The 27034-nt window shown below is 44.5% G+C and overlaps 2 protein-coding genes and 16 non-coding genes across 18 annotated transcripts; all 18 read right to left on the bottom strand.

Moving 5' to 3' along the window:
* Positions 1 to 4757: 4757 nt before the first annotated feature.
* On the bottom strand, positions 4758 to 6270 carry LOC133462750 (tubulin alpha-1 chain-like). The gene is made up of 3 exons (XM_061744167.1): positions 6048 to 6270; positions 5819 to 5967; positions 4758 to 5735 (listed from the first exon to the last, which is right to left on the bottom strand). Exons 1-3 carry the CDS (start codon positions 6229 to 6231, stop codon positions 4758 to 4760), a joined length of 1311 nt encoding a protein of 436 aa, XP_061600151.1. The 5' UTR covers positions 6232 to 6270.
* Positions 6271 to 9390: 3120 nt separating this feature from the next.
* trnam-cau (transfer RNA methionine (anticodon CAU)) lies at positions 9391 to 9463 on the bottom strand. The gene has a single exon. It is a non-coding gene; the product is annotated as a tRNA-Met (tRNA).
* Positions 9464 to 10079: 616 nt separating this feature from the next.
* trnam-cau (transfer RNA methionine (anticodon CAU)) lies at positions 10080 to 10152 on the bottom strand. Its single transcript has one exon. It is a non-coding gene; the product is annotated as a tRNA-Met (tRNA).
* Positions 10153 to 10768: 616 nt separating this feature from the next.
* On the bottom strand, positions 10769 to 10841 carry trnam-cau (transfer RNA methionine (anticodon CAU)). Its single transcript has one exon. It is a non-coding gene; the product is annotated as a tRNA-Met (tRNA).
* Positions 10842 to 11458: 617 nt separating this feature from the next.
* Positions 11459 to 11531, bottom strand: trnam-cau (transfer RNA methionine (anticodon CAU)). The gene has a single exon. It is a non-coding gene; the product is annotated as a tRNA-Met (tRNA).
* A 616-nt stretch (positions 11532 to 12147) lies between these two features.
* Positions 12148 to 12220, bottom strand: trnam-cau (transfer RNA methionine (anticodon CAU)). Its single transcript has one exon. It is a non-coding gene; the product is annotated as a tRNA-Met (tRNA).
* A 617-nt stretch (positions 12221 to 12837) lies between these two features.
* Positions 12838 to 12910, bottom strand: trnam-cau (transfer RNA methionine (anticodon CAU)). The gene has a single exon. It is a non-coding gene; the product is annotated as a tRNA-Met (tRNA).
* A 616-nt stretch (positions 12911 to 13526) lies between these two features.
* On the bottom strand, positions 13527 to 13599 carry trnam-cau (transfer RNA methionine (anticodon CAU)). The gene has a single exon. It is a non-coding gene; the product is annotated as a tRNA-Met (tRNA).
* A 617-nt stretch (positions 13600 to 14216) lies between these two features.
* Positions 14217 to 14289, bottom strand: trnam-cau (transfer RNA methionine (anticodon CAU)). Its single transcript has one exon. It is a non-coding gene; the product is annotated as a tRNA-Met (tRNA).
* A 616-nt stretch (positions 14290 to 14905) lies between these two features.
* Positions 14906 to 14978, bottom strand: trnam-cau (transfer RNA methionine (anticodon CAU)). The gene has a single exon. It is a non-coding gene; the product is annotated as a tRNA-Met (tRNA).
* A 616-nt stretch (positions 14979 to 15594) lies between these two features.
* trnam-cau (transfer RNA methionine (anticodon CAU)) lies at positions 15595 to 15667 on the bottom strand. Its single transcript has one exon. It is a non-coding gene; the product is annotated as a tRNA-Met (tRNA).
* Positions 15668 to 16283: 616 nt separating this feature from the next.
* On the bottom strand, positions 16284 to 16356 carry trnam-cau (transfer RNA methionine (anticodon CAU)). The gene has a single exon. It is a non-coding gene; the product is annotated as a tRNA-Met (tRNA).
* A 616-nt stretch (positions 16357 to 16972) lies between these two features.
* On the bottom strand, positions 16973 to 17045 carry trnam-cau (transfer RNA methionine (anticodon CAU)). Its single transcript has one exon. It is a non-coding gene; the product is annotated as a tRNA-Met (tRNA).
* Positions 17046 to 17661: 616 nt separating this feature from the next.
* On the bottom strand, positions 17662 to 17734 carry trnam-cau (transfer RNA methionine (anticodon CAU)). The gene has a single exon. It is a non-coding gene; the product is annotated as a tRNA-Met (tRNA).
* Positions 17735 to 18339: 605 nt separating this feature from the next.
* trnam-cau (transfer RNA methionine (anticodon CAU)) lies at positions 18340 to 18412 on the bottom strand. The gene has a single exon. It is a non-coding gene; the product is annotated as a tRNA-Met (tRNA).
* A 615-nt stretch (positions 18413 to 19027) lies between these two features.
* Positions 19028 to 19100, bottom strand: trnam-cau (transfer RNA methionine (anticodon CAU)). The gene has a single exon. It is a non-coding gene; the product is annotated as a tRNA-Met (tRNA).
* Positions 19101 to 19710: 610 nt separating this feature from the next.
* trnam-cau (transfer RNA methionine (anticodon CAU)) lies at positions 19711 to 19783 on the bottom strand. The gene has a single exon. It is a non-coding gene; the product is annotated as a tRNA-Met (tRNA).
* A 3400-nt stretch (positions 19784 to 23183) lies between these two features.
* Positions 23184 to 26614, bottom strand: LOC133462348 (interferon-inducible GTPase 5-like). The gene is made up of 3 exons (XM_061743557.1): positions 26539 to 26614; positions 25359 to 25906; positions 23184 to 24006 (listed from the first exon to the last, which is right to left on the bottom strand). The coding sequence occupies exons 2-3, from the start codon at positions 25897 to 25899 to the stop codon at positions 23414 to 23416; spliced, it is 1134 nt and encodes a 377-aa protein (XP_061599541.1). The 5' UTR covers positions 25900 to 25906; positions 26539 to 26614; the 3' UTR covers positions 23184 to 23413.
* Between the last annotated feature and the right edge of the window lie 420 nt (positions 26615 to 27034).

Here is a 27034-nt window from a genome sequence, read left to right as displayed (position 1 = left end):
GCATGTGATGCCATGCCCTTAGCTTCTAGCATCTAGATAAACACTACATTATAGGTGCAATTTTTGGTCGATGCGAAGAAAATGGATTTCGCTTCAAGTCCGAGCAGGTTGCGCGAAATCTGTGTCCTGTCCCGAGATCGAGCACGGGAACTGCATGAAAAAAAGCAGACTCAATCGGGGTTGTGGCCTCCCTTTCAGTTTTGCTTCCCCAGCAGTATTTGGTGGCAATATAAATTGATGAGGCGGAAGTAAACTGGCTGAAAACAGGGAGCGGCCTGTCTGTAACGCTGAAGGTAGTTTTTCTGGCCAGCCATGAGTGAATCTGGAGCTGGGATTACCTGGAACAGAATTTTTTGTTCCTGTCCCCTGCTGCGCCTGCTGTACCTGTATAAAATAAAAATGCATAAGAAGATTGGCACTTTCTCTTCAAGGCTGTAATTACCTTGAAAATGCAGGTAAATGTGAGGTAAAGTGAAATCTCTGTAAAGCTTTCAGCAGCAATAAAGGTGAAAGATAACACTTGATTGTTTTCATTGTAAATCCATTGTTTTGGTGCAAAATTGTACAGATTCTGTCATTGTTCAAATCTTTCTGTACTGAACTGTATATGAAGTATGCTGAGGTCCTCACCATTGTCTAAGACCCCGTCCACACGTAGCCGGGTATTTTTAAAACCGAATATTTCCCCCCTCCGTTTATAAAAAAATTTGCATCCACATTACATCGTTTTAAAAAAAAAAACCTTCCACACATAACCGAAGATCTGCGTTTTCGACCACATTCATAAGCATTCCAAACCTGTAGATCATCCGCGGCTCTTCCGCGGCAGCTCCGCGGGGGCTCCGCGGGGGCTCCGCGGGCCCTACACCGTACGGTGCGCGTCGCCGCGTAGCCTCTGTGTCGGTGTAACGCAGTAAGTGGTGGTCAAGACCAGAGACCATTTATTTAATAAATAGCTTGGAGAACAGATGCTGGATCACCTGAAGTTCTGTAGTAAACAAAAGGCGCACGTCAGAGCAGATTTGTTGTTGTTTTTGCGCATAATGTGACGTTCGAAAACGCAAAACTCCGGTTGTGTGTGTCTACACGCATCTACATAAACTGAGTTTTCAAAAATCTTCACTTTGCCCGGAGATTTTTTAAACCTTCGTTTATTTGCGTTTTCGTGTGGATGACAGGTCAAAACGTAGGAAAATATCTCCGGTTTAGCAGATATCCGCAGATATCCGGCTACGTGTGGACGGGGTCTAAGTGTGGCAGCGTTTACTTCGGGGAGCTGGATAGTGGTCTCACTCATCACTCTGTTATCAGACACTCCCGGATGTGCTTGTACAAACGACCCACCACTGTGAACCTGGACACGTTTTTCCCGTCACAGTGCACAGCATTTGAGTACAGAATCTCAGGAAGACGCCTCCACCACCCTGTTACAGTCAGGCCACTGAGCTGAGGTACCTGGCCATTATTCTCTGTGAGTGGAAGCGGGGAAGGCGGCCGATTCGGGGAAATGTTGCCATCTGCTAGACAAATAATTTCACTGCAACAACAAAGGAGAGGAGGGGAAACGCTTTCTAGATAAAACCATAATATGGTTTATATTAAATGTGTTTCTTTCAGATACGTGGACCTGGAGAACAACTAGACGATGTACCTGCCAAGAATCTGTCCTCTCTGGATACTTGAAGCCACAAAAATAAACCAGCTCCACCTTCCACTGAGTCATTCTGGTCATTTGGTTTTGTCGCCTTCCTAACCTTTGTGTTTTGGCTTCTTACTACAGTTATTGTTGGTTTTTACTTATAATGAAAATGTATTACCTGAGGTTTTTTTTTTCAATGGGATCTTATCTGTTCCAGTCCTATGATTAACAATCATTTCAAGTGGATAATCAAACTACAGTATATAAGGAACGAGACAAAGCTTCAAAGTTGAAGAGAAACAAGCCACATTTATTCATACAAAAAGAAAAACAATACACACATGATAAACCAATATATACATTTATATACAAAATAAAAACAAACTATATAGAAATGATAAAATAACGATATATATTTATATACAAAACCTAATTCTTTTCATGTCCTCCTTCCACTCCTTCCACCAACAGCAGCGCAGTAAGACGTGCCCCCAATGCGAGTGTGGCTCGTTCCCATTGTTTTAGGCTGGCCGCACTGGGAGTACATGTACTGCTTACTAGGTTTACAGGTCTTTGCTCCTGTTGGTGCTTCTGTTGGTCCTGGTCCTGCTTCTGCAGCAGCGGCTGCAGCCTCAGCTGCCTTCCTCCTCCTGTAGGCCGTGGTCCTGGACATGGACTGTGAAGGAGGAGGCAGCAGAACCCCTGGAGTTGGAGGAGAAGGTGGGAGACCCCTGGAGGAGGGTCCTGGCTGCTCCTCTGGCCAGTTGTAGTCAAAGGGCTGCCCTTGCCCCCCCTGGACCAGGGACAGCCCTCTGGATGGAGGAAGGGGATCCTTGGCCACAGCCGGAGCAGGACGATGCCGGTTCCTGCTCCAGCACAGCCCTCTCCCACCTCTTCTGTCGACGGCTGAAATTGGACAAAGACAGACTGACATCAGGCTCCAGATGTTTCACTACAAGACGAATGCAAGTACAGACTACGGATCAGCTCCGGAGCTCTTACCACTGCGACAGAGTCCTGTGCTGAAATCCTGGCTGGCCATCAGGACCCTGGACCTCCTCTGAGGAGGAAATTAACAAGAAAAAGACGGTTATGAACAAATAGGCGGAAGCAGCTACAAAGGATTGGTCGCATCCTTTGGTTTTCCCCTTCGTCGGACTGGCAGCAGATGGGTGACTGGAGTGGTAGTGTTGCTGCATGGGGTGGGAATTCGCGGGGTCAGTTGCTCTTGGCAACAGTAGATGGGGGCGCAGTGCAGCCTCATCATGTTCTGTGTCTCCAGAACCTGCCCCGAGTTTCTGGTTGGGTCAGTGGTGCAGCATTGGGGGAGATGGGGCCTGCGACCTCAGGGCTGCTGGCAGTAACTAGTCATAAACACCATGTTAGAATTACTGTTTAAATCATTTTTTCCCCGCCCCCTTAATGCTATAGGACTCACATTTGTGTATCTTTTATAAAAAAAAAAACCCATAGTACCACATTTAAGCAGATATTCCCAATTCATATAGTCATACAAATGGATATGGTTATAAGTACATGTAGAGAACGTGTATTTAAAGCGGCACTATGTAACTTTTCCACCTTAATATAATATTTCCAGAGTCATTGTGATGGTACATCAACTTCCAACAGGTTTAATGACACCTCTGTCATGGCCTTCACTGGCACTATGTAACTTTGAGGAGCATGGTAGGAACCCTGCCACACTAAAAAACTACAAATTTTTACGGCTTTGACTGCTTTACGGCATACGTCACTTCCCCCTCCTTCCCGATTCGTAGTCGAGATGAAAATGGGCGGGGCGCGCAGCGCAGCTCAGCAGAAGCTGGTAACCCGTTGCTGTGTTGTAGCTGCAGCAGCTCCACACGACAGACGTGGGGAAAAGATCGCTAATGGTTTAACCTTTCCCCGGTTTCCTGCTTGGAGGTAGAACCACGGAGACCAAGTATCTGATACAACAGAGTAAAAGAGTAACAGTCGTCGGCTCGGTTGGATCGCAGCTGTAACGACCAAACATAACGTTCCTCAGTAAACAAACACGCAAACAGACGGGCGTCGGATCAAAACACGGGTTTATTAAACCACAAACACTTACAGACCGGGGTCGGATCATTCAAACGGGTTTTATTCCCCACTACTCCAGCTAAACGCAGTTGCTGGCCAGCTCTCTGCGGTGCGATTAATTTTGTTGAGGAAAAAATATTTCATTTGTAGCTGCAGAGGAAAAAAATAATCTCACGAGGAAAACAAATATTTTGCTTACGCCTCAGAGCCTCTTCAGCATAATATAGCAGTCAAAAAAAAAAAAAATACAAAACATGTACTGTATGTTGTACTATAATAATTTATTGAAACACATGGCGAGTCAATTTACCAAAGCAGCTGCCAAACACTCCTAAACAAGGTAGTAAGACAGTGGTTCTGCAGAACTGCGGCAGTAAATCCTTCTAAAGAGTGGCGCTCCGACGAGGAGCTCCATTCTTTAGTAGGGATTTCATATGGATCCAGACGGTTAATCATCATTTTCACCATATACACCGCTCCCTGGCTTCCTTGTTTAAGGTATCCCAGTAAATTCCAGTTCCTTTGCAGGAGTTTAACATCTTTTTTTTTGCGTTCCGTCTGTTCACTTGGTGAAACAGAAAAGTAGTTTTGAAAGTCCGTCCCGTCTTCTCTCAAAACAAATGCACGCGACGGGAGTTTTCCAGCAGTACGCGCTGGTGCTCATGGGAAACGTAGTGTTCTTTCTGGTAAAGCACTACCGCTTTTGTCCAAAAGATGCCGCCAAACTCAGAAAAGCTCAAAGTTACGTTGTGCTGCTTTAAGTGTACAGGATCTTAAAAAAAAAAAAAAAAAAAAGTTACTGTAAAATGTAAGAGCCGTTGTGTTTCATGATAAGGAAACTTCTGTATAAATGCAAGACAGGTGAGTTGTGGTTAAAGTGAAACACCTGCTGTTGAGCATTTTGGTTGCAACTCAAAGAAAAATTAATTTTATGTGCAAAGGCTTGTGAATTCCAACAAATATAGTAGAGTAAAAAACAAGCAGTATTTAAGCCAATAAACACTTTATTATGAAATTCAACAACAAAAAAGTCACCTATACAGGGAATGCATGCTCAATACTCTTCTCCATAATCCTCCTCCTCACCCACGCTATCAGTTCCAACCTCCTCATAATCCTTTTCCAGCGCTGCCATGTCCTCCCGGGCCTCGGAGAACTCCCCCTCCTCCATCCCCTCCCCCACGTACCAGTGAACAAAGGCCCGCTTGGCGTACATGAGGTCAAACTTGTGGTCGAGCCGAGCCCAGGCCTCTGCAATAGCAGTGGTGTTGCTCAGCATGCACATGGCCCTCTGCACCTTGGCCAGGTCTCCCCCGGGAACCACGGTGGGGGGCTGGTAGTTGATGCCCACCTTGAAACCAGTGGGGCACCAGTCCACGAACTGGATGCTGCGCTTGGTTTTGATGGTGGCGATGGCAGCGTTGACGTCTTTGGGCACCACGTCCCCGCGGTACAGCAGGCAGCAGGCCATGTACTTGCCGTGGCGAGGGTCGCACTTCACCAGCTGATTGGCCGGCTCGAAGCAGGCGTTGGTGATGTCGGCCACCGAGAGCTGCTCGTGGTAAGCCTTCTCAGCAGAGATGACGGGGGCGTAGGTGGCCAGAGGGAAGTGGATCCGGGGATACGGCACTAGGTTGGTCTGGAACTCTGTCAGATCCACGTTGAGGGCGCCGTCGAAGCGAAGAGAAGCAGTGACGGAGGACACGATCTGACTGATCAGCCTGTTCAGGTTGGTGTAGGAGGGACGCTCGATGTCCAGGTTCCTGCGGCAGATGTCGTAGATGGCCTCGTTGTCCACCATGAAGGCACAGTCGGAGTGCTCCAGGGTGGTGTGGGTGGTCAGGATGGAGTTGTACGGCTCCACCACAGCAGTGGACACCTGGGGGGCCGGGTAGATGGAGAACTCCAGCTTGGACTTCTTGCCGTAGTCCACGGACAGACGCTCCATCAGCAGGGAGGTGAAACCAGAGCCGGTTCCTCCCCCGAAGCTGTGGAACACCAGGAAGCCCTGCAGGCCGGTGCACTGGTCCGCCTGCCAACATAACCAGAGATGGAAGCCATGAAATACAGTTACATCATTTCATATTTTGATTACCACTGAATTAATTTACCCACCAGTTTACGAATCCTGTCCATAACCTGGTCAATGATCTCTTTACCAATGGTGTAGTGTCCACGGGCGTAGTTGTTGGCAGCATCCTCCTTGCCGGTGATCATCTGCTCCGGGTGGAACAGCTGGCGGTAAGTCCCAGTACGCACCTCATCTGAAGAGGCAGGGACAAATCAGTTCTAGTCAAGATATTCAGTATGATTTCCCAAATGTTGACCCATAACTAGTGATTACCGACGACGGTGGGCTCCAGGTCCACAAACACAGCTCTGGGAACGTGCTTTCCAGCTCCAGTCTCACTGAAGAAGGTGTTGAAGGAGTCGTCTCCTCCAGCACCAGCGCTCTTGCCACCGGCTGTGCGTCCATCCGGCTGGATTCCATGTTCCAGACAGTAAAGCTCCCAGCAGGCATTTCCCATCTGGACCCCAGCCTGACCAACGTGGATGGAGAGACACTCACGCTGTGGGGAGGGGCAGAAAACATGCACAGGGGGCTCAAATGGCATCGTTACAGCGAGGACCACTGGTGGAACAAACCACACAACGGTGGCTAACACAAAACAAAAAAAAAAAAAAACCCACCCACCGAGCTGAACACGAACCACAACTGTGGCAGAGTAGTTTGGGTCGAACAGTTAGCAGTTAGCCGGTGTTCTGCTGATCCTTGTTACCCGCCGAGAACTGCTACTTTGTGGTTCTGTGCATGCGCAGAGTCTATTTTCAAAGTTTGATTGCCACGCCAATTCAATTTTATTTATATAGCGTCTAATACAACAGATGTTGTCTCTAGATGCTTTCCAGAGATCCAGAACATGAACATAAACCCCCGAGCAATTATTACATAAACAATGGCAGGTAAAAACTCCCCTAGTGGGAGAAAAACCTTAAGCCAAACAGTGGCAAGAAAAACTCCCCTTTAGGAGGAAGAAACCTTGAGCAGGACCAGGCTCATAAGGGGGGACCCTCCTTCCGAAGGCCAGTCAGCAGCACACAACAGTCACAATCATTTCTCCCATATTATCAATGTAAAATTGATATGGGATGTTGAGTATTTGATCCTTCAAAATACACTACCCATGACATGAAGTGCATTACACTTTGTGAACATTATACAATAAAGAGAAAAAAAACAATTCTATCGCTCTATTTGATATTCCTTCAGTCATTGGCCTTTATTTAACCAGGCAGGTCATTAAGAACATTTAGAATGACGGCCTGGCAAGAGACAAGGACCACTTGGGGAAAAAGAAGTGGTTTAGGGAGTAAAACAGTAGAATTGTAGCTCTGCAAAAGGTGGAAACCATTATGTAGCATTTTTTGGCAAAGCAGCAGAAATCAGCCAAACACCTGTATCACCTGTGCGCATGCGCAGAACCACAAAGTAGCATTTCTCGGCAGGGAGCAAGGATCAACATGACACCGGTGTTCTGTCGATCCTTGCTCCCTGCCGCAGCTACATGAACCTTACACACTTGGTTAGTGCACGAGTTCAAACCGGTTTAAAATATGACCCGACATGTTAAAAAACAAACCTACATAGCTAAACTTGTATGTAAACGCCTTACTTTGGTAGCATTGTTAAAACTTAAAAAAGGAGCGCTACATGATAAACGCCCTCAACCCGACGAAAGCAGTTTATATAAATCAAAATGAGCGTTTCTCACTTACCATTGTTCCTTAAACTGATAACTTTCAACTCTTGGTGTGAGGAAGAAAGTGAGAACAATAAGTTTGCTTCCAGATAATGACGTTAATGAGTCCTGAAAGCAAAATGTGAAATGTTTGAAGTAGGCTGGGTTATTTATACTAGGCGCTCAGCTGCGAGGGAGCTGCTGCTCCAATCTGATTGGCTGGTGTCGAATTGGTCTCATTTCATTGGCTAAAATGAAACGGCGGTCCCTCATTGACGCCTACAATTGTCAAGAGAACTATAAGACAGGAGTCAACTGAAACAATGGAAAGGACTTTAAAGCTCCTTCGGTGAGTTCACTCTGTAGGAAATATAATGGTCAATCAAATTTAAATTTGATGGTACAAATTGAAAAGGATGGTCCACTACAAAGCACCATCCTCTAAACTGAATCTATCCACTGCTATACAAGAATGAATATTGCTGCTATGAAGAAATGGGTGCTTCAAAATAGGATAAGTGCCATAGATGATTAACAAAAAAGTATAAATTGTGATTCTATTAGGGATTCCATGACATTTCCTTTACATCGACTGACACAAATAATTATTTATGGGGTATGTATTTAAAAACCCAAAATATTTCCCTATTAAAAAAGGAGCCCACTGCTGATTGATTTTTTCTGCAAAAATATTCAGTTGAATGAAAGAGAATCAGGAGTGATTACATGTTTGGTGCTGGTTGATTGTGGAGCTCAGTTATTTCTGGCGCATGTGCTCCCTCTAGTGGCTGAACCTTAGAACTCAGTCGTTTCGAATTTGCTGCCTTGTTGCCTGATGCTGCATTGCTCCTCTAGGAATGACAAGGACTAACACTTAATTACAAATATAATGCTTACTATAATACAAGAATAAATGGCTCTCGTAATTAGAGGCTTATATGTATAGCTTTAATCACATTACTCTTAATGAGAGAGCAGTAGATATTTCTGCTCAAAGAAAAAAAAAACGATTAAAATTTCTGTTAGAAACATTCATAATTTTTACATTTTATGGAAAAACATATACATAAATAATTGTGTTTAGAAGAAATACAAAGACAGGCATTTCATGACAGAACTTTTATTCACGACAAAGCCAAACTTACATTTTCAGGAAGTTTTAATCAATCTGCCAAACAAACATCTCTTTTAGGAATGCCTTTAAGAACACATTTCATCCTTCATTAAATTTTTAATATTCTTCTCCTTCCTCCTCACCCTCAATAGAGTCGACTCCAACCTCCTCATAATCCTTCTCCAGAGCTGCCATGTCCTCCCGGGCCTCGGAGAACTCTCCCTCCTCCATCCCCTCACCCACGTACCAGTGAACAAAGGCCCGCTTGGCGTACATCAGGTCAAACTTGTGGTCAAGCCGAGCCCAGGCCTCTGCAATAGCAGTGGTGTTGCTTAGCATGCACAGCCCTCTGCACCTTGGCCAGGTCTCCCCCAGGAACTACGGTGGGGGGCTGGTAGTTGATGCCCACTGTAGGAGCCATTTCTTATGTTGTGCAGGTATTTGCTTTTCCACTAGGGTGCAGTATGGTTTCAGTTACTTTATTTTATCCCAACCCTTGCCCCAGCTGCTGTTGATTACAGGGGAGGACACCATAACTGAAAGTAGGTTGTTTAACTATTCCGAGAGCTTTTAGCGTGTAACTAAACACTACACTATAGATGCCGTTTTTGGTCAATGTGAAATAGAAAAGGGGATGGAGCCTGGTCAAACAGCCATTCAGGAGATTACAACTAGCTTCAATGTCCCCAATAGGTGTTTTGAATGTTCCAACACAAATGGAGGTCCAGGGAGCATCTGAGGTATAATCCTGTACAGGTTGTTTAAGCCAACAGTACCAGGCTACCCTACACTCCTCTTTTTATGGTCTGAGGGAAGGCATAGCACAAAACTCATGCCCCGTGTGAGAGTCGAACTCACGACCTTCAGATTATGAGACTGACGCGCTGCCTACTGCGCCAACGAGGCCACGAGGGTCCAAGGGGCCTTTGTTTGTTGGGGGTACATGGACTTTCCAAGACTCTCTTTTGCCTGGCTACGTAGTTGAATACCCGTCGGGAAGGTGGCATATGCCATGTGCCATGTCATGGCATGTGATGCCATGCCCTTAGCTTCTAGCATCTAGCTAAACACTAGACTATAGGTGCAGTTTTTGGTCGATGTGAAGTAAATGGATTTCGCTTCAACTCTGAGCAAGTTGCAAGAAATCTGTGTCCTGCTTTCCATTCTCTGTGGTTGTGAAGCTATGCCAGGAGCTTCTAGCATCTAGCTAAACATCACATTATAACTGAAAGTAGGTTGTTTAACTATTCCGAGAGCTTTTAGCGTGTAACTAAACACTACACTATAGATGCCGTTTTTGGTCAATGTGAAATAGAAAAGGGGATGGAGCCTGGTCAAACAGCCATTCAGGAGATTACAACTAGCTTCAATGTCCCCAATAGGTGTTTTGAATGTTCCAACACAAATGGAGGTCCAGGGAGCAGCTGAGGTATAATCCTGTACAGGTTGTTTAAGCCAACAGTACCAGGCTACCCTACACTCCTCTTTTTATGGTCTGAGGGAAGGCATAGCACAAAACTCATGCCCCGTGTGAGGGTCGAACTCACGACCTTCAGATTATGAGACTGACGCTCTGCCTACTGCGCCAACGAGGCCACGAGGGTCCAAGAGGCCTTTGTTTGTTGGGGGTACATGGACTTTCCAAGACTCTCTTTTGCCTGGCTACGTAGTTGAATACCCGTCGGGAAGGTGGCATATGCCATGTGCCATGTCATGGCATGTGATGCCATGCCCTTAGCTTATAGCATCTAGCTAAACACTAGACTATAGGTGCAGTTTTTGGTCGATGTGAAGTAAATGGATTTCGCTTCAACTCTGAGCAAGTTGCAAGAAATCTGTGTCCTGCTTTCCATTCTCTGTGGTTGTGAAGCTATGCCAGGAGCTTCTAGCATCTAGCTAAACATCACATTATAACTGAAAGTAGGTTGTTTAACTATTCCGAGAGCTTTTAGCGTGTAACTAAACACTACACTATAGATGCCGTTTTTGGTCAATGTGAAATAGAAAAGGGGATGGAGCCTGGTCAAACAGCCATTCAGGAGATTACAACTAGCTTCAATGTCCCCAATAGGTGTTTTGAATGTTCCAACACAAATGGAGGTCCAGGGAGCAGCTGAGGTATAATCCTGTACAGGTTGTTTAAGCCAACAGTACCAGGCTACCCTACACTCCTCTTTTTATGGTCTGAGGGAAGGCATAGCACAAAACTCATGCCCCGTGTGAGGGTCGAACTCACGACCTTCAGATTATGAGACTGACGCGCTGCCTACTGCGCCAACAAGGCCACGAGGGTCCAAGAGGCCTTTGTTTGTTGGGGGTACATGGCCTTTCCAAGACTCTCTTTTGCCTGGCATACGTAGTTGAATACCCGTCGGGCAGGTGGCATATGCCATGTGCCATGTCCTGGCATGTGATGCCATGCCCTTAGCTTCTAGCATCTAGTTAAACACTAGACTATAGGTGCAGTTTTTGGTCGATGTGAAGAAAATGGATTTCGCTTCAACTCTGAGCAAGTTGCAAGAAATCTGTGTCCTGCTTTCCATTCTCTGTGGTTGTGAAGCTATGCCAGGAGCTTCTAGCATCTAGCTAAACATCACATTATAACTGAAAGTAGGTTGTTTAACTATTCCGAGAGCTTTTAGCGTGTAACTAAACACTACACTATAGATGCCGTTTTTGGTCAATGTGAAATAGAAAAGGGGATGGAGCCTGGTCAAACAGCCATTCAGGAGATTACAACTAGCTTCAATGTCCCCAATAGGTGTTTTGAATGTTCCAACACAAATGGAGGTCCAGGGAGCAGCTGAGGTATAATCCTGTACAGGTTGTTTAAGCCAACAGTACCAGGCTACCCTACACTCCTTTTTTTATGGTCTGAGGAAAGGCCTAGCAAAAAACTCATGCCCCGTGTGAGGGTCGAACTCACGACCTTCAGATTATGAGACTGACGCGCTGCCTACTGCGCCAACAAGGCCACGAGGGTCCAAGAGGCCTTGATTGTTGGGGGTACATGGACTTTCCAAGACTCTCTTTTGCCTGGCATACGTAGTTGAATACCCGTCGGGCAGGTGGCATATGCCATGTGCCATGTCATGGCATGTGATGCCATGCCCTTAGCTTCTAGCATCTAGTTAAACACTAGACTATAGGTGCAGTTTTTGGTCGATGTGAAGTAAATGGATTTCGCTTCAACTCTGAGCAAGTTGCAAGAAATCTGTGTCCTGCTTTCCATTCTCTGTGGTTGTGAAGCTATGCCAGGAGCTTCTAGCATCTAGCTAAACATCACATTATAACTGAAAGTAGGTTGTTTAACTATTCCGAGAGCTTTTAGTGTGTAACTAAACACTACACTATAGATGCCGTTTTTGGTCAATGTGAAATAGAAAAGGGGATGGAGCCTGGTCAAACAGCCATTCAGGAGATTACAACTAGCTTCAATGTCCCCAATAGGTGTTTTGAATGTTCCAACACAAATGGAGGTCCAGGGAGCAGCTGAGGTATAATCCTGTACAGGTTGTTTAAGCCAACAGTACCAGGCTACCCTACACTCCTCTTTTTATGGTCTGAGGGAAGGCATAGCACAAAACTCATGCCCCGTGTGAGGGTCGAACTCACGACCTTCAGATTATGAGACTGACGCACTGCCTACTGCGCCAACGAGGCCACGAGGGTCCAAGAGGCCTTTGTTTGTTGGGGGTACATGGACTTTCCAAGACTCTCTTTTGCCTGGCATACGTAGTTGAATACCCGTCGGGCAGGTGGCATATGCCATGTGCCATGTCATGGCATGTGATGCCATGCCCTTAGCTTCTAGCATCTAGTTAAACACTAGACTATAGGTGCAGTTTTTGGTCGATGTGAAGAAAATGGATTTCGCTTCAACTCTGAGCAAGTTGCAAGAAATCTGTGTCCTGCTTTCCATTCTCTGTGGTTGTGAAGCTATGCCAGGAGCTTCTAGCATCTAGCTAAACATCACATTATAACTGAAAGTAGGTTGTTTAACTATTCCGAGAGCTTTTAGCGTGTAACTAAACACTACACTATAGATGCCGTTTTTGGTCAATGTGAAATAGAAAAGGGGATGGAGCCTGGTCAAACAGCCATTCAGGAGATTACAACTAGCTTCAATGTCCCCAATAGGTGTTTTGAATGTTCCAACACAAATGGAGGTCCAGGGAGCAGCTGAGGTATAATCCTGTACAGGTTGTTTAAGCCAACAGTACCAGGCTACCCTACACTCCTTTTTTTATGGTCTGAGGAAAGGCCTAGCAAAAAACTCATGCCCCGTGTGAGGGTCGAACTCACGACCTTCAGATTATGAGACTGACGCGCTGCCTACTGCGCCAAAGAGGCCACGAGGGTCCAAGAGGCCTTGATTGTTGGGGGTACATGGACTTTCCAAGACTCTCTTTTGCCTGGCATACGTAGTTGAATACCCGTCGGGCAGGTGGCATATGCCATGTGCCATGTCATGGCATGTGATGCCATGCCCTTAGCTTCTAGCATCTAGTTAAACACTAGACTATAGGTGCAGTTTTTGGTCGATGTGAAGAAAATGGATTTCGCTTCAACTCTGAGCAAGTTGCAAGAAATCTGTGTCCTGCTTTCCATTTTCTGTGGTTGTGAAGCTATGCCAGGAGCTTCTAGCATCTAGCTAAACATCACATTATAACTGAAAGTAGGTTGTTTAACTATTCCGAGAGCTTTTAGCGTGTAACTAAACACTACACTATAGATGCCGTTTTTGGTCAATGTGAAATAGAAAAGGGGATGGAGCCTGGTCAAACAGCCATTCAGGAGATTACAACTAGCTTCAATGTCCCCAATAGGTGTTTTGAATGTTCCAACACAAATGGAGGTCCAGGGAGCAGCTGAGGTATAATCCTGTACAGGTTGTTTAAGCCAACAGTACCAGGCTACCCTACACTCCTCTTTTTATGGTCTGAGGGAAGGCATAGCACAAAACTCATGCCCCGTGTGAGGGTCGAACTCACGACCTTCAGATTATGAGACTGACGCGCTGCCTACTGCGCCAACGAGGCCACGAGGGTCCAAGAGGCCTTTGTTTGTTGGGGGTACATGGACTTTCCAAGACTCTCTTTTGCCTGGCATACGTAGTTGAATACCCGTCGGGCAGGTGGCATATGCCATGTGCCATGTCATGGCATGTGATGCCATGCCCTTAGCTTCTAGCATCTAGTTAAACACTAGACTATAGGTGCAGTTTTTGGTCGATGTGAAGAAAATGGATTTCGCTTCAACTCTGAGCAAGTTGCAAGAAATCTGTGTCCTGCTTTCCATTCTCTGTGGTTGTGAAGCTATGCCAGGAGCTTCTAGCATCTAGCTAAACATCACATTATAACTGAAAGTAGGTTGTTTAACTATTCCGAGAGCTTTTAGCGTGTAACTAAACACTACACTATAGATGCCGTTTTTGGTCAATGTGAAATAGAAAAGGGGATGGAGCCTGGTCAAACAGCCATTCAGGAGATTACAACTAGCTTCAATGTCCCCAATAGGTGTTTTGAATGTTCCAACACAAATGGAGGTCCAGGGAGCAGCTGAGGTATAATCCTGTACAGGTTGTTTAAGCCAACAGTACCAGGCTACCCTACACTCCTTTTTTTATGGTCTGAGGAAAGGCCTAGCAAAAAACTCATGCCCCGTGTGAGGGTCGAACTCACGACCTTCAGATTATGAGACTGACGCGCTGCCTACTGCGCCAACGAGGCCACGAGGGTCCAAGAGGCCTTGATTGTTGGGGGTACATGGACTTTCCAAGACTCTCTTTTGCCTGGCATACGTAGTTGAATACCCGTCGGGCAGGTGGCATATGCCATGTGCCATGTCATGGCATGTGATGCCATGCCCTTAGCTTCTAGCATCTAGTTAAACACTAGACTATAGGTGCAGTTTTTGGTCGATGTGAAGAAAATGGATTTCGCTTCAACTCTGAGCAAGTTGCAAGAAATCTGTGTCCTGCTTTCCATTCTCTGTGGTTGTGAAGCTATGCCAGGAGCTTCTAGCATCTAGCTAAACATCACATTATAACTGAAAGTAGGTTGTTTAACTATTCCGAGAGCTTTTAGCGTGTAACTAAACACTACACTATAGATGCCGTTTTTGGTCAATGTGAAATAGAAAAGGGGATGGAGCCTGGTCAAACAGCCATTCAGGAGATTACAACTAGCTTCAATGTCCCCAATAGGTGTTTTGAATGTTCCAACACAAATGGAGGTCCAGGGAGCAGCTGAGGTATAATCCTGTACAGGTTGTTTAAGCCAACAGTACCAGGCTACCCTACACTCCTTTTTTTATGGTCTGAGGAAAGGCCTAGCAAAAAACTCATGCCCCGTGTGAGGGTCGAACTCACGACCTTCAGATTATGAGACTGACGCGCTGCCTACTGCTCCAACGAGGCCACGAGGGTCCAAGAGGCCTTGATTGTTGGGGGTACATGGACTTTCCAAGACTCTCTTTTGCCTGGCATACGTAGTTGAATACCCGTCGGGCAGGTGGCATATGCCATGTGCCATGTCATGGCATGTGATGCCATGCCCTTAGCTTCTAGCATCTAGTTAAACACTAGACTATAGGTGCAGTTTTTGGTCGATGTGAAGAAAATGGATTTCGCTTCAACTCTGAGCAAGTTGCAAGAAATCTGTGTCCTGCTTTCCATTTTCTGTGGTTGTGAAGCTATGCCAGGAGCTTCTAGCATCTAGCTAAACATCACATTATAACTGAAAGTAGGTTGTTTAACTATTCCGAGAGCTTTTAGCGTGTAACTAAACACTACACTATAGATGCCGTTTTTGGTCAATGTGAAATAGAAAAGGGGATGGAGCCTGGTCAAACAGCCATTCAGGAGATTACAACTAGCTTCAATGTCCCCAATAGGTGTTTTGAATGTTCCAACACAAATGGAGGTCCAGGGAGCAGCTGAGGTATAATCCTGTACAGGTTGTTTAAGCCAACAGTACCAGGCTACCCTACACTCCTCTTTTTATGGTCTGAGGGAAGGCCTAGCACAAAACTCATGCCCCGTGTGAGGGTCGAACTCACGACCTTCAGATTATGAGACTGACGCGCTGCCTACTGCGCCAACGAGGCCATGAAGGTCCAAGATGCATTGATTGTTGGGGGTACATGGACTTTCAAAGACTCTCCTTTGCCTGGCATACGTAGTTGAATACCTGTCGGGAAGGTGGCATATGCCATGTGCCATGTCATGGCATGTGATGCCATGCCCTTAGCTTCTAGCATCTAGCTAAACACTAGACCATAGGTGCAGTTTTTGGTCGATGTGAAGTAAATGGATTTCGCTTCAACTCTCAGCAAGTTGCGCGAAATCCGTGTCCTGCTTTCCATTCTCTGTGGTTGTGTAGCTATGCCAGGAGCTTCTAGCATCTAGCTAAACATCACATTATAACTGAAAGTAGGTTGTTTAACTATTCCGAGAGCTTTTAGCGTGTAACTAAACACTACACTATAGATGCCGTTTTTGGTCAATGTGAAATAGAAAAGGGGATGGAGCCTGGTCAAACAGCCATTCAGGAGATTACAACTAGCTTCAATGTCCCCAATAGGTGTTTTGAATGTTCCAACACAAATGGAGGTCCAGGGAGCAGCTGAGGTATAATCCTGTACAGGTTGTTTAAGCCAACAGTACCAGGCTACCCTACACTCCTTTTTTTATGGTCTGAGGAAAGGCCTAGCAAAAAACTCATGCCCCGTGTGAGGGTCGAACTCACGACCTTCAGATTATGAGACTGACGCGCTGCCTACTGCTCCAACGAGGCCACGAGGGTCCAAGAGGCCTTGATTGTTGGGGGTACATGGACTTTCCAAGACTCTCTTTTGCCTGGCATACGTAGTTGAATACCCGTCGGGCAGGTGGCATATGCCATGTGCCATGTCATGGCATGTGATGCCATGCCCTTAGCTTCTAGCATCTAGTTAAACACTAGACTATAGGTGCAGTTTTTGGTCGATGTGAAGAAAATGGATTTCGCTTCAACTCTGAGCAAGTTGCAAGAAATCTGTGTCCTGCTTTCCATTTTCTGTGGTTGTGAAGCTATGCCAGGAGCTTCTAGCATCTAGCTAAACATCACATTATAACTGAAAGTAGGTTGTTTAACTATTCCGAGAGCTTTTAGCGTGTAACTAAACACTACACTATAGATGCCGTTTTTGGTCAATGTGAAATAGAAAAGGGGATGGAGCCTGGTCAAACAGCCATTCAGGAGATTACAACTAGCTTCAATGTCCCCAATAGGTGTTTTGAATGTTCCAACACAAATGGAGGTCCAGGGAGCAGCTGAGGTATAATCCTGTACAGGTTGTTTAAGCCAACAGTACCAGGCTACCCTACACTCCTCTTTTTATGGTCTGAGGGAAGGCCTAGCACAAAACTCATGCCCCGTGTGAGGGTCGAACTCACGACCTTCAGATTATGAGACTGACGCGCTGCCTACTGCGCCAACGAGGCCATGAAGGTCCAAGATGCATTGATTGTTGGGGGTACATGGACTTTCAAAGACTCTCCTTTGCCTGGCATACGTAGTTGAATACCCGTCGGGAAGGTGGCATATGCCATGTGCCATGTCATGGCATGTGATGCCATGCCCTTAGCTTCTAGCATCTAGCTAAACACTAGACCATAGGTGCAGTTTTTGGTCGATGTGAAGTAAATGGATTTCGCTTCAACTCTCAGCAAGTTGCGCGAAATCCGTGTCCTGCTTTCCATTCTCTGTGGTTGTGAAGCTATGCCAGGAGCTTCTAGCATCTAGCTAAACATCACATTATAACTGAAAGTAGGTTGTTTAACTATTCCGAGAGCTTTTAGTGTGTAACTAAACACTACACTATAGATGCCGTTTTTGGTCAATGTGAAATAGAAAAGGGGATGGAGCCTGGTCAAACAGCCATTCAGGAGATTACAACTAGCTTCAATGTCCCCAATAGGTGTTTTGAATGTTCCAACACAAATGGAGGTCCAGGGAGCAGCTGAGGTACAATCCTGTACAGGTTGTTTAAGCCAACAGTACCAGGCTAACCTACACTCCTCTTTTTATGGTCTGAGGGAAGGCCTAGCACAAAACTCATGCCCCGTGTGAGGGTCGAACTCACGACCTTCAGATTATGAGACTGACGCGCTGCCTACTGCGCCAACGAGGCCACAAGGCCTTGATTGTTGGGGGTACATGGACTTTCCAAGACTCTCCTTTGCCTGGCTACGTAGTTGAATACCCGTCGGGAAGGTGGCATATGCCATGTGCCATGTCATGGCATGTGATGCCATGCCCTTAGCTTCTAGCATCTAGCTAAACACTAGACTATAGGTGCAGTTTTTGGTCGATGTGAAGAAAATGGATTTCGCTTCAACTCTGAGCAAGTTGCGCGAAATCTGTGTCCTGCTTTCCATTCTCTGTGGTTGTGAAGCTATGCCAGGAGCTTCTAGCATCTAGCTAAACATCACACCATAACTGAAAGTAGGTTGTTTAACTATTCCAAGAGCTTTTAGTGTCTAACTAAACACTACACTATAGGTGCCGTTTTTGGTCAATGAGAAATAGAAAAGAGGATGGAGCCTGGTCAAACAGCCATTCAGGAGATTACAACTAGCTTCAATGTCGCCAACAGGTGTTTTGAAGGTTCCAACACAAATGGAGGTCCAGAGAGCAGTTGAGGTATAATCCTGTACAAGTTGTTTAAGCCAACAGTATCAGACTACCCTACACTCCTCTTTTTATGGTCTGAGGGAAGGCCTAGCACAAAACTCATGCCCCGTGTGAGGGTCGAACTCACGACCTTCAGATTATGAGACTGACGCGCTGCCTACTGCGCCAACGAGGCCATGAAGGTCAAAGAGACATTGATTGTTGGGGGTACATGGACTTTCCAAGACTCTCCTTTGCCTGGCTACGTAGTTGAATACCCGTCGGGAAGGTGGCATATGCCATGTGCCATGTCATGGCATGTGATGCCATGCCCTTAGCTTCTAGCATCTAGCTAAACACTAGACTATAGGTGCAGTTTTTGGTCGATGTGAAGAAAATGGATTTCGCTTCAACTCTGAGCAAGTTGCGCGAAATCTGTGTCTTGCTTTCCTTTCTCTGTGGTTGTGAAGCTATGCCAGGAGCTTCTAGCATCTAGCTAAACATCACACCATAACTGAAAGTAGGTTGTTTAACTATTCCAAGAGCTTTTAGTGTCTAACTAAACACTACACTATAGATGCCGTTTTTGGTCAATGAGAAATAGAAAAGAGGATGGAGCCTGGTCAAACAGCCATTCAGGAGATTACAACTAACTTCAATGTCGCCAACAGGTGTTTTGAAGGTTCCAACACAAATGGAGGTCCAGAGAGCAGTTGAGGTATAATCCTGTACAAGTTGTTTAAGCCAACAGTACCAGGCTACCCTACACTCCTCTTTTTATGGTCTGAGGGAAGGCCTAGCACAAAACTCATGCCCCGTGTGAGGGTCGAACTCACAACCTTCAGATTATGAGACTGACGCGCTGCCTACTGCGCCAACGAGGCCACGAGGGTCCAAGAGGCCTTGATTGTTGGGGGTACATGGACTTTCCAAGACTCTCTTTTGCCTTGCATACGTAGTTGAATACCCGTCGGGCAGGTGGCATATGCCATGTGCCATGTCATGGCATGTGATGCCATGCCCTTAGCTTCTAGCATCTAGTTAAACACTAGACTATAGGTGCAGTTTTTGGTCGATGTGAAGAAAATGGATTTCGCTTCAACTCTGAGCAAGTTGCAAGAAATCTGTGTCCTGCTTTCCATTTTCTGTGGTTGTGAAGCTATGACAGGAGCTTCTAGCATCTAGCTAAACATCACATTATAACTGAAAGTAGGTTGTTTAACTATTGCGAAAGCTTTTAGCGTGTAACTAAACACTACACTATAGATGCCGTTTTTGGTCAATGTGAAATAGAAAAGAGGATGGAGCCTGGTCAAACAGCCATTCAGGAGATTACAACTAGTTTCAATGTCGCCAATAGTTGTTTTGAAGGTTCCAACACAAATGGAGGTCCAGGGAGCAGCTGAGGTATAATCCTGTACAGGTTGTTAAAGCCAACAGTACCAGGCTACACTACACTCTTATGGTCTGAGGGAAGGCCTAGCACAAAACCCATGCCCCGTGTGAGGGTCGAACTCACGACCTTCAGATTATGAGACTGACACGCTGCCTACTGCGCCAACGAGGCCACGAGGGTCCAAGAGGAATTGATTGTTGGGGGTACATGCCAATGGACTTTCCAACACTCATTTGCCTGGCATACATAGTTGAATACCCGTCGGGCAGGTGGCATATGCCACGTGTCATATCATGGCATGTGATGCCATGCCCTTAGCTTCTAGCATCTAGCTAAACACTACACTGTAGGTGCAGTTTTTGGTCAACGTGAAGAAAATGGATTTCTCTTCAACTCCGGCAGTATCAGCTCCTCTGCTATGGTGTGAGGGGTTTTGCACTCAGCAATTTGGTACCTTATGATGCCAACAACGCTCACTGGTTTACTGAAGTAGCAGTCACAAAGCGGGATGATTGTTGGCAATATTGGACATGTTTTCGTTTAAAAAAACCGCAAGCGGCTTATCCGGGTGATTAGGGTGTAATGTCTTTAAGTGACGCCTTAATTTGGCTTCATGCTGTCCGTTGCCAACAGTTTGAGACACAGTAAGTACACCGGTCTTTCCTCGTCTCACACCGTATGAAGCACAAAACGGCCTAGCTCTGCCCCCAAAAGCCCAAATTTATTGGGCTTTTGGGGGGATGTCTCTGCAACAAGACTACTGATGTATGTTTTGACCCACAGGACAGTAAGTCAGGTTAAGAGCTATTCATCAGAAGACACCAAGTAGCCTGCAATAGGCAAATACCTTGTACAAGATTTTAATTATGAAAATGAAGTTGTTGGAATACAAGTTACCCCCTGCTTCTGCAGGGTCGACAGACACCAACCTGCCAATTAAGTCATTGGAATAGCACATGTGCAGCCCTGCGCTTCCCCAAGCAATGCTCAACAGGGCTGGAACATGAGGGCTTTTTTTAAAGAGTGGGTCTGTGTTTAAGACATGGCTTACAAGCATCTCAGGCAGATATGGATTCAGTGAAAGGCATCAATCATGCACAACAAACTGAACTACTCAAGTTTTTAATTCATCTACAGTCGGAGTCTCCAGATGATCAAACCTGCAAGAGAGATGACATTACAGGCGTCGATAGCATGTTGCGTGATGAGATCAGATTCTTACCCCTTTAGACCCAGTCCCTTGCTGCTTCTCTCCAACAGGGATGTGGTCAAACGTATCCGTGGAGTACTTGGCATGAGATTGGAGGTCCCGTGCTCGCTCGTAGCCACTGCTGAAGTGGATGGTGTGGGATGAAGGGAACTCGGGAGCTTCCTCAACAGAGTCAAAGGGTACATGAGCAGAGGTCCAGGCAGGGACCAAGACAGGACGGTTGGGCCTAAGGTGCAACAGCTGCTCAATGAAAGAAGCAATTCCTGCATCTTCAGCCCAGAAGCCAGCATTGGACCCTGCACCATAGCTGCTCACTGCACCGGCCCCGCTGGTGTAGCCGCTTCCTGCGCCGTAGCCGCTTCCTGCGCCGTAGCCGGACCCTGCGCCATAGCCGCTTCCTGCGCCGTAGCCGGACCCTGCACTGCCACCAGTGGTGTAGCCGGACCCTGCGCCGTAGCCGGACCCTGCGCCATAGCCGGACCCTGCGCCGCCACCAGTGGTGTAGCCGCTTCCTGTGCCGTAGCCGGACCCTGCGCTGCCACCAGTGGTGTAGCCGGACCCTGCGCCGTAGCCGGACCCTGCGCCGTAGCCTGCGCCGTAGCCACTTCCTGCGCCGCCACCAGTGGTGTAGCCGGACCCTGTGTTAGTTTGAACTAACCCACAACAAATTAATACCATTTCAGTCAGAATGAAATACAAGTTAATGAAACACGGTGAGGAGTCTGACCAAGCTGAATTATTTGAAAGTCCACATGAAATTTAGAAGAGACTCAGTTTCACCATGTCATCTTCATACTATCTTTATACCAAGACAGAACTCTGTCTGGGTCAAAGTTATCTAGCCAGATGATTTTACAATAAGTGTTGATCTACTTGCTTTTTTTAGTGGGGATGCTAAATCCAATGCCAAAGAGCAGGACGCAAATCCAAGACACTCTGTTAACATCAAAACGTGAATTAGAACAATTAAAAAAGTTAATTCTCAAAAAATAAAACATGTTAACCAAGTCACCTTAAAACAAACTTGGACACCATAATGGACGAGAAAAAGCAGCACAGGAAAAGTTAAAGGCAGCAAAATAAACACAACTGTATCTGTCATGTGGCTTCACTTGAACTTATATTGGTGCTCCAGACACTCTAATTAGACTCATTAACCTCACCTGCTACCCAGTATGGATTGTGGTGCATTCATTAAATTTGGAATTTAAAGCATTCATTAACTGGACACAGAAAACATGACAGTATTAATATTGTATTGTATTTGAAACTTTAGAGGAGACGGTGAAGATGTCATCAGAGCCTTTGGAAGACTGACAAAGATGTGAAACACGCCAGAAACGAAATGGTTTTTAAATGGATGGTCATGCATTTTTTTATTCAATTAAATCAGCAAAACTACTAGCATATTTCAAACAATTCAGGGTGGTTTGCAGAGAGAATGTGATGCACCAGAACTTTAGAAACAAAAAAAAGCAGAACTGAAATATACAATTTCTTAAGAAATTTAGGTCAAAAGCAATATAAAATTTAAACATGAACTTCAAAATGTTAGAAGGAAAGAACAATATGGGGGGTTGCAAGGACACCATGTAAGCTACAATCACCACTGGTTGTAGCTTACAATATTTAGTACTGACCTTGTATGATTATTATTATTACTGTAACTGTCATTGATGTATGGCCTTGCGCAGGTTAAACTATTGTTAAAGCGTCTGTATTCAAACAATGAATGCCACATTACATCTTTTATCCAGATACAGACCTGATCAACTAAAATCAAATATCTATTTAATGTGTTTTAGAAAAAAAAAAATCTGCAAATTTTCAGCATCCCTTCAGCTACAACGTATACTGTCGCTCCTGAACCTGACCCACAGAACTTATTGGCAAACATTAGAGCACTTGGAAGTCAAAAGTTTAGTCAGATGAGTTTACAGATGTACTTCCGGCCATGCACACTGGCACGGTGGCTTAGTGGTTAGCACTGTTGCCTCACAGCAAGAAGGTCCCCGGTTCGACTCCCAGGCCCGGCAGGGGCCTTTCTGTGTGGAGTTTGCATGTTCTCCCCGTGCTTGCGTGGGTTTTCTCCGGGTACTCCGGCTTCCTCCCACAGTCCAAAAACATGCATATTAGGTTAATTGGTGTTATATCTGGTTATAAATTGTCCGTAGGTGTGAGTGTGAGTGTGATTGTGAGCATGGTTTGTGTGTCTATATGTGGCCCTGTGATGGACTGGTGACCTGTCCAGGGTGTAACCCCTGCCTCTCACCTAAAATAAGCTGGGATAGGCTCCAGCAGACCCCCGTGACCCCGCAAGGGATAAAGCGGGTAAGATAATGAATGAATGAATGAATGTTTATTTAAGTGGTGAGATCATACTTTTTCAACCAGTGATAGCAGGCAATTCAGAACAATAATCTGTTTTAAAACATGATGTGGTATCAGAAGGTGGATGGATGCAAATGTTTGCCCAATTTACCCAATTTTCTTCAAAGGAGAACCAGCAAATATTTCCAAAGCTGGTATCACAATCAGAGTTACACACTTTCTTGAGATGACAGCTACTCATCCAAACCACACTGAGGTGTTCAACCCCAGAGTTCTTTGTGCCTCCTTCGTGCATCATCAGCAAGAACGTTGAGGAAATAATTCAGAGCTTTGTACGTTGTGGTAAAGGACAGGCTCTTTGTTGCTGGGATGCCAAATATTGGAAGGAGTCTGAATGCTTCCTCTGCTACCATTGATTCAAGTAAGAACCAAACACTGAGCATCAGTTTTCGGAGAAGATCTGTGTTTACAACCTTCAGATCATTAAACTGCACACCTGCGTTGGCAGAAAGTCTCTGCAGTGATGTGACATCGAGCCTAAATCCATTTATATATTGTTTAATAACAGTGACCATCAATTTCAGGTCAACACCAGCAGAATACCCTGGGAGTGGTACAGCTGCTACAGCTGCAGATGCAGCAGCATAGTATTTTATGTTGTTCTGAAAGGCCTCCTTTTTCTTGTTGATGACCTCCAGGCTGATGTTGGGCACGGCAAGCAGCAGAGCGAGCTTCTTGTGTGCAGGAAGTTCTCTCTCTAAGGTCTCATGTAAAAGACGGAAATCATGGAGGTTCACATCAAAGCTGGATATCAGGAAGACCTGCAGAGACTCAAATCCTTCCTTTTGAAGACCTGTGCAAAAAAACAAAAACTTGAATATATCATCATCTTATCATTTTTAATGTTAAAAACTGCTTTATACATGTTTTATTTGAAAAGTGTCATTTAAGGCTGAACAATTAATCGCATTTGCGAGAATATCGCGATATCATAAAACGCGATTTTGAAATCGCAACATGAGCAATTATGTGTTGTCACGTGACGCGGGAGGGAGCGAGCACTTGACTGTATCAACTCTTCATACTGTTACGTATTGGCCTCTGAACAGTCTGAAACCGAATAAGCTGAAACTCTCTCTAGAAGAGGAACAGCACATCCATGCTGAAGGATTATTTGGGTTTTACAAAAGGAAGATGATAAGCAACGTCAGGTGTTCAGGGCAAGCATTGCAAACGTTGCTACTTCAGGAAGTTAAACTACAAAATTGTTCCAGCATGTTTTAAAAACAAACACCAGAGCCATGTACGACAGATGTGTGGCTAAAATGTTGAGCGCAAGTGTGCCAGACAAGCCAAAGACGGGGATGTTTGCCCGAAATGTTTGAAAGTGTTGCTCCAAATGAGTGCAGTTTAAAATGCCACATTAAAATCACTGTCAACATCTGCTTCCTGAGCTACCTTATGTGCTGCCAGGGCGGTGACCAAGTCTGGGTTCACGACATTGATAAACGATACAGGGGCTGCATTTGTCCGGGGCTGAGCTCTGAAACGTAATCGCTGCTGCATCATGACGCCATCATATAAACCTTTCTCATGATTTTTGGTTTTGAATCATTTAAATAATATATTCAACAATTATACTGATGAAACTCTTTTATGGTTCTTTTCATATGGATATTGGATACTACACTATTTGCCTACCAGAGCTCTGATTAAAACTATTAATATGCTACAGCACAATGCTGATTTACCTTTTTTTTTCTTCGCGTGAGTCAGAGACGTCGTCACTCGTCAGTCTCAGTTCATTTCCACAGTCTTTGGAATACAATGCTATACTAAATGTGTATAATATAATCATCCATTAAGTTTTATTGAAGAAAAAAAATTGCATATTAAATCGCAGTACTGGGAGGATAAATGTGACTGAAGCAGCTTTGTTTTTAGAACTGAATTGCACATCTCTTCTACTTTGTGACAAGTACAGATTCTCGTGATGATCCTCTGCAGCATTTTTCCTCAATAAAAGCTTGGTTCCTTCACACAGCTGACATTTGGAAGACAGATGAACACCAGAAAGAAGTCAATATATCCTCAGGAGTCTTGTAATAATGTAATCTGGCCATGTGTTGGGTGATAGTCACTATCAGTAAAGATGTGTTTGATTTAGATTTCAGAGAAAAACTACAAATGTAACAGCACCCTCACCTTGAATGCAGTTTCCTCTGACTTGTTTCAGAGTCTTCTCTGCACTGAAATCCCTCTTACTTCTTGCCTCAGATCGTAAATCGTTGTCAATCTTTGAGCGGACGAAGTAAAACTTCTTCCCCATCTTCTTCATGGCCTGAGCGAGTTTGACGTCATTTTCTCTGAACCGAGTGTGTGAAATGATGATGAAAAAGTCAAACTTCTTAAAGGCAACAAGCTCCAGGTACTTGTCAACTGGGAAGTTGGTGGTGCCGACACCAGGAAGATCCCATAAAACCATGTGGGGATAGCGTGGATGTGGGTACGCTGTGACATGTTTGGTTGTTTCCACACAACCAGTGGGGGCAGCTCCCTCATCAGCGTTACTCATCCCTCTAAACGCATTAACAAAGCTGGATTTACCAGAGCCACTTTCTCCCGTGATTCCAATGTTTAATGGAATTTTATTTTCCTTTTCTACATGATCTTTAATCTTTTCAGCTGCAGCTGCGGGGTCAGTGTTCATCAGTTCTTTCAATTTCTGAAGTCCTTTGGAATCCATTATCTTTCTTTAGAAAAAGAAGAAAAAGAAAATACTGTATGTTAGTGTCTCAGTAAATGGCTTTAGAAAATCTTAAAACTGACTTTTTAGTAACAGGACTGTCTCAGAAAATTAGAATATTGTGATAAAGTTCTTTATTTTCTGTAATGCAATTAAAAAAACAAAAATATCATAAATTCTGGATTCATTACAAACCAACTGAAATATTGCAAGCCTTTTATTATTTTAATATTGCTGATTATGGCTTACAGTTTAAGATTAAGATTCCCAGAATATTCAAATTTTTTGAGATAGGATATTTGAGTTTTATTAAGCTGTAAGCCATGATCAGCAATATTACTGTAAAATAATAAAAGGCTTGCAATATTTCAGTTGATTTGTAATGAATCCAGAATGTATGACATTTTTGTTTTTGAAATTGCATTACAGAAAATCACAATATTCTAATTTTCTGAGACAGTCCTATATATATATATATATATATATATATATATATATATATATATATATATATATATATATATATATATATATATATATATATATATATATATATATATATATATATATATATATATATATATATATATAAAGTTGCCAGACATTAAATATTAAACTGTAAATTAAGCAGCTACTTACTTGGATTTCACTTCTTTGTAGAAGAAGGATTGAGTGTAAACCTCAAAACTAACCACTGAAAGTGTCCTGCTGCGATGGAAGATGTTTCAAAGTTACAGGGAAGACTGTGGTACAGCTGACTTTATGAGATAAGAAGGGAGAGCAGGAGTTTAACATGTTTTGGTCAACATGATCTAATGGCTGCAGGTTCAGATAACGCTGTACTTTCGGTTTTATTGTCATATGTTTCCACCTCCCAAACAAACATATGCAAAATATAATATACCCTCATCTTAACATTTTTTTTAAAATATTTTCTTAAAAGTTGGTCTTAGTTTAAGCAAATATAACCTTTTTTTTCATTGCGTCATTGAAAATATTTAACAACAATGAAAGCTTCATTTGAGACACATACAGACGTTCAAATCAATTCAATGTTATTTATATAGCAATTATTACTACCATTATTAGAAATAACCTTAAACCAAACAGTGGCAAGGGAAACTCCCCTTTATGA

Source organism: Cololabis saira, chromosome 16 (assembly GCF_033807715.1).
Source record: "Cololabis saira isolate AMF1-May2022 chromosome 16, fColSai1.1, whole genome shotgun sequence".
NCBI classification, from domain to species: Eukaryota; Metazoa; Chordata; class Actinopteri; order Beloniformes; family Belonidae; genus Cololabis; species Cololabis saira.
The sequence above is the reverse complement of the archived record's forward strand: the minus strand, read 5'-3'. Positions and strand labels throughout refer to the sequence as shown.

Bases quoted from the DNA above. Each gene is read 5' to 3' on its own strand.
- LOC133462750 (XM_061744167.1), bottom strand. From the start codon at position 6,231: ATGGGAAATGCCTGCTGGGAGCTTTACTGTCTGGAACATGGAATCCAG. The intron at 5,968-6,047 runs GTAATCACTAGT...CTGCCTCTTCAG, and splicing joins CCTGGAGCCCACCGTCGTCG to ATGAGGTGCGTACTGGGACT. The intron at 5,736-5,818 runs GTGGGTAAATTA...TTATGTTGGCAG, and splicing joins TGGACAGGATTCGTAAACTG to GCGGACCAGTGCACCGGCCT.
- LOC133462348 (XM_061743557.1), bottom strand. From the start codon at position 25,899: ATGGATTCCAAAGGACTTCAGAAATTGAAAGAACTGATGAACACTGAC. The intron at 24,007-25,358 runs GTGAGGGTGCTG...TTTTTTGCACAG, and splicing joins CAGAGGAAACTGCATTCAAG to GTCTTCAAAAGGAAGGATTT.